Raw genomic sequence first — 11136 nt, 5'->3', positions numbered from 1 at the left:
TAAGTAAATATATAATAAAGAAGAACTAAAAGACATATAAACATAGAGGAAGCACAATTAATTGATGTAAAAAATAAGTCAATAAAAAAAAATAAAAAAAACACGACTGACTAAGTATTAAATTAATTATAATTTGAAAGAAAGTATTTTTTTAATTTGTATGAGAAAAGTTTGCTTGTGGAGGACAGTGTTATATTGTTAGGAAGATTGTTAAATAATTATTTTTGAGGCATTGGGTAAATCATTAATATAAAGTAAAAATAAAAGAGGACCAAGAAGAGAACCTTGAGGCACACCACAGGTAATAGGTTTCAAATCAGAAATATGAGTATTATTAATTGTGCATTGAGATCTATTAGAAAGGTAGTCTTTGAAAAGATCCAAAGAAACACCACGAATACCATAATTAAAAAGTTTAGAAATTAAAATTGAATGATCAATTGTATCAAAGGCTTTTGAAAGGTCAATAAAAAGACCTGCTGAAAAAGATTTATTTTCAATTGCATCCATGATTTTGTTTGTGATGTCAATTAAAGGATAAGAAGTGGAATAATCTTTTCTAAAACCAAATTGTTTGGTATATAGAATGTTATTTTTTTTAATAAAATCGTAAGTTCGGTCATATATAATTTTCTCAAGGATCTTCGAAAAGATCGGAAGAACGGAAATTGGACGATAATTATTTGGATCTGATTTGATGCCCTTTTTAAAAATAGGTGTAACTTTTGCTAATTTCATGCTGTTTGGGAAAACACCAGTGGAAAGGGATAAGTTGAATATATGAGTTAAGGGATAAAGAACAAGATCAATATTACATCAGTAATATACATATTACATCAGTGTAATACAATGTAATGTAACACAGTTGTGTTGAATTTGTGAAATCAATAAACAATGAAGTTACATCTACCATATCAAAAAATAACATCCTACAATTTGTAGTGTAGGACAAATTTGTAGTGGAGGACATTTATCCTGATACTTAATGTTGTTCATCTGATTTTATTAAAGTTGTTGATGTTAGGAAGGTGGGGTGGTTCTAGAGTTACATAACATTTAGAGGGGGGTTTGTAAAAGTGTTACAGAGTGTAACTGTATTTATTAAGCTTCATCACTTTTACTAATTAATATTGTATAAATACTCGCTTATATTTGGCTGAATTATTGTTACATCAAAAACTACTCAAATTAATATTGTGTCAATCCTTGCTTATTTTTGGCTGAATTATTGCTATATTGATAACCAGTGCCGCCAGTGGTGGATTCAAGAGGAGGGAAGGAAGGGGAGGGGGAGGAAGGGGAAGGGGCTAGACGGCCTGTCCCACCTAAATTTTTCAAAATGTAATATTAAGCTTCATCACCGCTGCAAATAAATATTGTATCAATACTCGCTTATTTTTGGCTGAATTTTTATATTTATAATATACAAGTGCCACCAGTAGCGGATTCAAGAGGAGGGAGGGAAGGGGTTGGGGTCAACTGGTCTCCACCCCACCTAAATTTTATCAAAATTTATTTTCTTTTTATTTATTATAATTATCTATTTATTAAGCTTCATCGCTGCACACACAATGACCAAAAGTAACAGAATAACAAGACATAACAAGCAGCGAAAAGAAAGGGATGAACAGGTGTAAGGCACCTCTATCTACATTTCCTTTGAACAAATTAAAGTCACATCGAACAACAAAAAAATGTGGAAAATTGCACGTTATAAGATAAAAAATACATAAAAAAAGTATAAATATGAGAAATAAATTGAACATATATAATATATATATATTTTTATATTATTAAAATACAGAAAGTGATTGAATTATTATTTATTTAACTAAACTAATACATACAATAACATTAGAAATAGAAATATAACATTGGATTATGAAAAAGAAAAGTTATTTAAAGTTAATTATTATTTGTTTATTTTATCTACAATAAATAAATACATCACAATTGCACAGAATTGATTAAAATCAAACAAAAATTGCACGTAATTTAAAAGTTACATTTATTGTAAAATACAAGAAAAGAGTATGAATACCATTAGAGATATAAAAAAAATTTAAAAATACCAAAAGAATAAAATATAAATAAAAACACTTAACATTATCAAGGTAGATAATTATACATCTTATTACATATATTATAAAATAAGGGAAGTTTATAAATTGTTAAAAGGCTTATTTGTTTATTTTAACTGTAATATAACATCAGAATTGCGCAAAATAATCCGTAATAATAATTTTTAAAAAGTACTGAACATTATCATAATTGAGAATTATACATTTCTTTTTATAGTTATTGTTTTTATTTTTATTTGAACTACAAACAACTTACAAAACCTCAATTACAAAAAAAATAAAAAATAAAAGGGGACGAATTGAAAAAAGAGACACCATTCCCATACTGGAGGCATGACATAGGCTCAGCAGTGACCAGCACAGGAAGCAATGGTCAGAGACAATTGTCAGCTATGTCTGCACCGTGGACAGCGGAACGAGAGACCCGCGTGCAAGTATTAGCAGGGTCAAAAATATTGAGAAATGTGTTATCATCGATGGGGACTTGAGCTCGTAGGCTCGACCTGGGAGAAGGGGTTGAGAGATTTGTTAAAAGAATATCAACCTCTAGATAGCCGAAAATGGCACTCTCAGACTGTGACAGACATGTGTTGGCTTGTTATGGGCCTATTTTTATATGTTTTATGGTCTGACTCCCCGACGAGCTCTGTCCGGCGGTGGGGGGGGGGGGCATGACAACATAACATTTTTACTATGTCGACTTGTCAAGATTATCTCCCCATGACAACATACAACTTTTATTATGTCGACTTGTCAAGATAACCTATCTCGTCATGACAACAAAACATTTTTAGTATGTCGACTTGTCAAGAAAATCTATCTTGCCATGTCGACTTGTCAAGATAATCTATCTTGCCATGTCGACATGATATGTATATTATGTCGACTTGACAACATAATTATGTTGACAAGTCGTCAAGTCGAATGGCACTTAGGTGCTTCCGTAATTTAGAGTATTTATAATAGAAAAAAACAACTAGGGCCTAGACCTATAATTATGATGATAGATGACTAGTTTTTTTAGATTGTTGTCCTTCCTTGTCTTGATTGTTTTGTGTTTCCATTCTGTAAGTGAACGGTTCACTTGAAATAAAATAAAATAAAATAACATTCACATGATTGATAGACCACATGGACCCTAGATTAGCTGCCACCATGCCACCAACCCTCAAGAAGATGACGGAACCGCTAAGTAAGTAGCTGTAGTGAAAAGTTCTAACTTATCGTCGTTGGTCAGTCAATGACATGACGTCATCTTTTCCACAACCAATCGAGAGAGATAATAAGTTGTTCAACCCCGGCCGTGAGAGACTGGTATGATATGTATAAGAGGCTACGTTCACACACACGGCGTAAGGCTGACTTAAGCCTGGCGTAGCGTACACCTTTGTGTGTGAACTAGGCAGTGGCGTTGTTAAAGCCACTCACTACGCCACGTCCTTGGCGTTATTAACGCTACCTGCAGACCCCAGATTAGCTAACGCCACTGAGCTAACGCCAGTGATGCTTGAATGATTTGACCTCATTTCAAAAAATTGACCAATCACGATTGCAATATATTAGCTACTTTGGTCTCTTTTCTGTGCTCTCTATAAATGAAATGGTAAAGGGGTTCCTTTTCTATTGCATTTTACTTAGCTATAATGTATATGATTTATTTATTGTGTTTTGTAAGATATTTTAACCATTTAGACTGTCTATTAAAACATGTAACATCAACAATGCTAGCTGAAAAATCAAAAGTAAAATTGTTCATTTAAAATACAATAATCATATAAGTTCACTTCGAACAATTCACAGATTTAAAAGTTTTCAAGATGCACTGTTAATTTTACTACTGTCAACACGTACATTATTTAAAACTGAAAACTATTCCACATAGGCCTATATTACTGCTAGTTTAACGAACGCCGTTTGTGTGAACACTTTGGAATTTTAATCCGTGGATTAGCTTACGCCTGGCGTAAGCCACGCCAGTCTTACGCCGTGTGTGTGAACATAGCCATAGTATTTTGTGGTGTGAAATCGACGAATATCTCAATTGCATCCTGCTGCAGACCGGCAGCGAGGCGAGGTCAGCCACGCTTTGCAAAAAGCAGTCAGACATTGCAAAAAGCAGCCAGACATTGCAAAATCGTTAATGCAAAAGAATAGCCTGGGCGATACCATTTTCGCGAAGGTAAATTGACTTTCGACATAAATTTTTGAAGAATTGGGAGGGGTGAAAAGCACCCTCCCCTTGAATGTGCAACTGTAAAAATAAAACTGAATATATTATTTAGTGATTAACATGGTAATTTTATAATATATTTTACCCAATTATAATTATAGAACATACGGTACACGTTTTTATCAGCCACACTCCCTGAAGTGGTACAGTATGTTCCACTTACATAGTGCATACTAAATACTATAATCTATTCCTTTCATTGTACTGTACTATTGTAATTAGAATGATTTCTCGCATGTGTTGCTTTTGTATTGTGACATATCCTCGTCGAACATTATGTAGACTAGTGTTAATGTACAATTTTTTCTTTTTGATATTTTAATGGACATAGGTACTCAAACTATGCTAGTAATTGCAAGACATTGAAAAAAAAGGCACTATGGTATATTTCATCTAGATCTGTGCACGCGTCTGGATGGTTAATCAGCACAAACATTTTCTCCTTACGCACATTAATATGTGATTGCCGCTGCCGCCACCACCGTGTCCAGCACCGCCGCCGCCACCTCCACCATTATCATCATCAATATTATTATTATTATTATTATTATTATTATTATTATTATTATTATTATTGTTATTATTATTATTATTATTATTAATATTGTTATATATAGAGTTCTCCTGCATGTTGCACCTTTGTTTTCAATCAGACGTTTGTTACCGTCCATTACGCCTGAATGACTTCATAATCTGGTTTAGAACATGCTATCTGGAATAGGCATTTTAAAACCTAATAATTTACCATCAAAATGTACTAAAAACACAAAATCTTGCATTATTTACTTATCGAACACACATTTATTTTAATCCTCAACTAAAATTTACAAAGACAATCTAAGGTGCAATATCTTAATCATTACGTTAAAAATTGGGATCAATGGTTTGTCAGTGGAGAAAATGGCACCTGGTTGAACTCATTTTGTGTCACTGTAGTACTCTCTGCACAGAGACATATTATATAAAATCAGATGACAAGTATTTAATGAAAAGAAGTCATAGGTTTACCCAAGATGCTCTATTTCTTGAACCCACTAGGGCTCCTACAGGGCCCTAAACGCATGTAGATATGTTAGGTCAATAAACATATGAAAAAAGAGTGGTGAAAAATGTCATTTATTTTGGCTGCAGACTAAAATATTATAAAATTAAATTTAGACATACGAAATGCGAATGTACTTTTTCAGGAGGTGAAGACCCAAGAATTAAACTGATAGCAGCGGCTTACTTGTAATTTTACTTCAACTAGACGAGACTTTTTTTATACCTTGTTTCGCAAATTCATCTCTCGCACAAACTGATGATGTCAAATAAAAAGAAAATATTCTTTTTGTTCAATTAGCACACCTGCACGAACAATGGAAATTCCAGAAAAAATACCAGGTGTTTTTAAAATTAGTTATTTCGCCCGCAAATGTGTGTCTAAGTCATACAGCATTCTTTATATTCCTACAGTACATTCATAGATAGTAATGACAAACTGTTACTTTTCTACAAAGGAAAATGCCTGTATGTAGAGGCAGCCTAATAAACGTGTAAGAAAATGTTCTGAGTTCTGCTAAATTAAATTGTAAATCAGGTTTTGTTATTGTGGCATTTGTGTCAAATTCCAATATTAAAATATAATAATAATGGGCATTAACATTGCACTTCAATCAAAAAACAATATTGGGAACATATAAAACTTTCGACTACTTTTTAAAGACAATGTATCATTTTTCAAGACACACATCATTTGGATAAGGTATTAGATGTTAAGACTTACTGATTGTTTACTTTTATTGATTACTTTTTTACTTGTACTGATCAGATACTACATTCTGTAAAAAAAACTATCTGATTTATGTACTGTGCAAAAACATGAATTAAATGAAATGCTTTCACTGTATAATAATATTATCAAAATATTTTACCATTTTTTTGGTTTATAAATGTGCCTCCCACAATAGGATAGTTTATTGTTTATATTGTACATACAGTTTTAAAATATGTATAAAACTTGTATCGGTAACTTTGTGCACTCAATATCAGATGAAATTTAGAGAACTGGTCCAAAAATTGATATTCTAGCCTATTTGTACATGTCTCTTTGTTTAAATGCCTGATAAAAAAGCACCTGTGTAAAATGTTAACACAAAAGAAGACTAATTTAAAATGTGATTACAAAATTAATTTAGGATGAAAATGTACAGTGTAGGTACAGCAAAAACAAGCTTGTTATGGACTGCTGGAAAAACAAGCTGTTATGGAAAAACAAGCTGTTATGGACTGCTGGAATTGGCAGTCAATAACAAATAAAATCCAACGACCTGAAACAAATACAAATATAAGTTTGGTTACTTTGCCTGAATAAATACAATTTATTGAATGTAAACCACAAATTTTCACATCAATTTTCTGTATTTCTTAATGAAAGGTATTGTGCCTCTATTATCTCATCACACTTAATGGCTTACTGTTCTTTTTGATAACATGATGGTGGCTATAAATTAAAATATAAGATCACAGATACTGCTTTCATCACATGGGAAATGGTAAATCATAGGCTTCAAAAGTTTGTAGTTCTTTTTTTAGTCACAATGTTAAAATTCTGTAAATCAGACCTAGTTTCTATTCTGTTAATGCTGTTTCCCACTGCAATAAGTACTTGAAAACACTACTCACGCTGCAGAATTAGGTGAAATGCTCTCGGCAAAATTGGTCAAATTATTGTTTAAAAGAGAACTCGCAAAACGATTTTTTGTTTTTGAGGGGATTTTTCATATTTCATTAGAAAATGAATCAATTTTATTATCCTTATTTTGGAATTTTTTATAAAGTTATAGGTAATTTACGAATTCGCCAATGACGTCATTGGCGAATAAAGTAACCCCAGATCGTATTGCCGCTGGCGGCGCTATACATTACTTGCTNNNNTTGCTGTTACTCATCCTGACAAGAGTTGACAACCGCTGATGCATATCAAATGCATATTCAGTAAATCGGCGCGGCCTGCAACATAACCTTCACAAACGAGGTTGCAATGGCCGATCATAGAAGGCCGATGGGTTTTTTATTTGAACCAGAAAAACATAAAGATAGCGTGGAAATCGATGAAGCACATGATTATGATCAAGAAGTCGATGAGGCCATGGAAAATAGACTGGATAATTTAAACTGGTGCGCTTGCGGCCAATGTCAGCTAATGCCTACAAACGGAGAATGCCTGTGTTGTAGGGAAGAAGATATTTTTACTTCTAAAATGGACGAAAACTCTACTTGTTGTATTTCGAAAACACAGACATTTAAGAATGCGTGCAAGAATAAGGATATATTAGAAATTATCATGGCAGCGTTAAAGGAGGTTGTTGATGAAGATTTACGTGATCCCATTTCGAATAGGTATGTAACCTTAGAGAGGCTAGGTCTATCTATAGCCTATTAAATAATATAGGCTTATCCACCACTATGCCGAGGACTATTATAATATTATTATTGTTACTATTAGGCCTAGCCTAGAGAAAGCATTCCCACCCCCCGCCTTCAAGCGTAGCCGAATCGTTTGTGTCTAGAATAGTCGACGGTTGGGTAGGCCTAGAAAATTAACAGAAAGTAAGTTTCGAAAACAAACTTAGCTTTAGTTTAGGCCTGTGACAATCATGCCACCACCATGCATTGTGCAGTCTTGGGTGTAGGCTAGACGGGATTGCTGTACTGCATGCTTGACTTTGATACCTCACTTTATAGTCGTGATGCGCGGCGCCGCATAGGCAAGGCTGGGCCTAAGCACCCTGGCTCTCCTGTATTAGGGCCTGATTTGACACTGGGCACAGCAAAATATCGCCATTTGTAATTTATGTAGCCAAGTACATTCCCAATAAACAATGGCATTAGGTATATGCAATTGAAAATGAGAATAAAATCATTGCAAAACTGGACGCAAAGGAAAAAAAATAGAAACTGTCCCTCATATATTGTATAACAATTTAATGCCATGGGCATTTTATTATATTATAATACTCGCTTAGTGGAAATTTGCTGCCATATGGGGTGGGGGAGTGTAAACCTCCATCCATCCCTCCCTACAGTATCCTACAGCCATGATTGATTTATTTTTACCATGTTTAATTTTAATTAATAGGTTGTACAGATATGCTGCTTATAGAAGTTTCACCTGGTGGGTGTATGGAAAACTTGGACGAAAACGTAGAAAGGTTATTCCAGCATGTGCTGTCCATGCCATCCGACATCAATTTCCAGAGGCAGACCAAAATTATGAAGGCTACCATGATGCTATCAAGAACATTTCACTAAATGAAGACACTTTTGAATACATCATAAGTTATGTTTGTATACCAACTTGAGTGTGCTAAGGCGATACTTCTTTTATAACTATACATACAACAACACACCATACTATACTATACAGTACTATGTAATTCTCACGTGAAGGAGGCCCTCTAACTGGCCTTTTCAAAGTCAGTGTTTTTTATGGCTTCACACATGTGCATGCAAAAAATTTTACTTCTCTTTCAAACATCGTTTTCAGCTTTAAAATTTAACATTGTGCTTGATTGTTTTATTGAATGATCAATATATATAATAAACAAATATCTATGGAAGTTGTGTTGGGAGTAAAATCCACAATCTAGGTATTTAAGAAGGTAAAAATGTCCCAGTATAGTACCAGTGGAAATACATAGGAATTTGGGTCAACCCTGATTTTACGAATACCCACATTTACGAACAGCTCTGGGCCCGTGCCGTACATAAATGAGGGGTTCTACTGTACATCCCTTTTCAATATCTTTTTAAAATTGAACCATGGCATTATTAATATATTATTATTAATAATAATAATAATTATAACTATATCTATATAGCGCCTGATCACAGATCACATAGGCGCTTTACATAAATTTTAATCTATTCATTTTTTCCAAGTCTGCTAATAAGACCTTCAATAGCTTCTGTTTTGAATGGTTTTTCGCCCCTTCCAATTGAGTTTCTTGCCAAAACTGGGATTTTGATTGCTGATTGTTCTGTTTCTGATCCTGGAAGGTAATAAAATCAGAATTATATAACATATTAAAATCATTTTCAGCTACCTGTTCATATTCATATAGATGTTCGAAATTGTATGTTACATTTTTATTGAGACTTATTTGGCCACTGTAACTTACCACTTTTATGCATGTCAAAAGTAGCATTCAACAGGTCTGTCCGAAATGTAAATTCCTTTGGATCATTGATATTTTTAACTACAAATTGATGGCTTGCTTTGGACCATTGTAATTTCCACCTTTTTTCGCCACTAATAGTGGTTGCCTGTTTGCGGCCTACATTTGTGTTGTTATCCAATGCTGGTAAAAGTGTCCTGGCAACTGTACACTCGTAACGAAAAGCAATTCTTTTTGGAACATATTTCAGAAGGACGTTGTGAAATACCTCCAAGTCACCGGTGTGACAGACAGTAAGTATTGGTTTTTTTATTAGAATGAAAGTGAATTATTCCATCAATACACTGGTGAATCTGAAAGGAAAATATTTAAGCATGCTTAGGTTGCTAGTTATTAGGTCGGGTAGGCATTTTAATAATACCATATCAGTAATATTACTTTCTGTAGTATAGAGTATGAGGTAAAGTAGTTTACTAAAATAAGGCCAACAAAAAATTGTTTGCCCTTTTTTTTTTTAATTGACAGGCGGGTGGAAAAAGTTTTTTTTTAATTTTTTTTTTAAGATCGTCATCAGATGGAATAAAAATAACCCACAGAAGCTAGAATTGCAATATCTTGCATCAAACAACAATTTTAGACTAATTTTTTTGTAGGACATATATTTGTAAAAAAAAAAAAGTGTTTTGTGGTTTTTCAATCCTTATGTTTTTTCAATGAGGAGGGCAAACCAACATTTTTTTGGCCTAATAGTCCTACCTGACCTAAGATACACATACTACAATTATTTTAAGAAATCCAACATGTGTGCAAGTCCATAAATTCAGACATTATATTATTTAATTTTCAAGTTCTAGAAAATTAATTTTTATCAAGAAAAAAAGTATATTATAAAAACTTTTTGAGAATAATTTAAATGAACATCTAATTATAATATTGTACGTCAGTACGTAATACTGTACTATTATTGTACGGTATTTTTTATTCAGTACAAAAATAATAAATTAAGCGCTGAATCAGTCTGTATCAATTTGTAATATAATTTTATTAAAAACGCGCAGGAGAAGCGACAAACAACTTCATGCATATCATTTAAACGCTAGCACTCGGGGAGAACAGTCAGTGTCCTATGGAAGCTTGCTTTTGATGACGACCTTGTTTTTTAGGCCTATAGTATTTAATGCTGACGAAACAAAACAGGAATAACAATTATCCACGCCTCTTCTTAAGAAAACTATTTAGGCTAAAGGAAGGTTTTTCATCGTCTTATTGATCGACTAGGCCCCTAGTCAAAAAATGAGTATTTTTGAACTAGGGCCTAGGTAGGATACTGCCTTGGTCCATGCCAACAAGAGCACGAACCCATGCTGGAATATATTACGGGATTTAATACAACACTGGACATAATGAGGTAGGCTAAGTAAAATTTCATTTTGTTCTCAATAAACTTGAGATCAACAGAAAATTTAAAAAAAAACCTAGATCTTAGGGCCTAGGCCTACCTACCTTTGTTTTTTGAGGTCTGCTGCTGCTGCTAGCCCCGAGCTTTCCTAGGCCTAGATATGTCGTGGGGGTAGATGAGGATGGCCTGACATTCACTTCAGTTGCAGTTTTATGGTTAAATATTGTTGGAACAGCATCCTCATTTAGCTTATTTCGTCGTTGTTTT

General features: G+C 33.5%; 1 protein-coding gene across 1 annotated transcript; it reads left to right on the top strand.

The window, feature by feature from the left end:
* Positions 1-7236: 7236 nt before the first annotated feature.
* Positions 7237-8826, top strand: LOC117107123 (P2X purinoceptor 7-like). Its single transcript, XM_033248684.1, has 2 exons — positions 7237-7692; positions 8432-8826. Exons 1-2 carry the CDS (start codon positions 7334-7336, stop codon positions 8652-8654), a joined length of 582 nt encoding a protein of 193 aa, XP_033104575.1. The 5' UTR covers positions 7237-7333; the 3' UTR covers positions 8655-8826.
* Positions 8827-11136: the final 2310 nt, after the last annotated feature.

The sequence above is a fragment of the Anneissia japonica genome, unplaced genomic scaffold (assembly GCF_011630105.1).
Source record: "Anneissia japonica isolate Jap-2015-1 unplaced genomic scaffold, ASM1163010v1 scaffold1162_len108652_cov204, whole genome shotgun sequence".
In the NCBI taxonomy this organism is placed as follows: Eukaryota; Metazoa; Echinodermata; class Crinoidea; order Comatulida; family Comatulidae; genus Anneissia; species Anneissia japonica.
The sequence above is the reverse complement of the archived record's forward strand: the minus strand, read 5'-3'. Positions and strand labels throughout refer to the sequence as shown.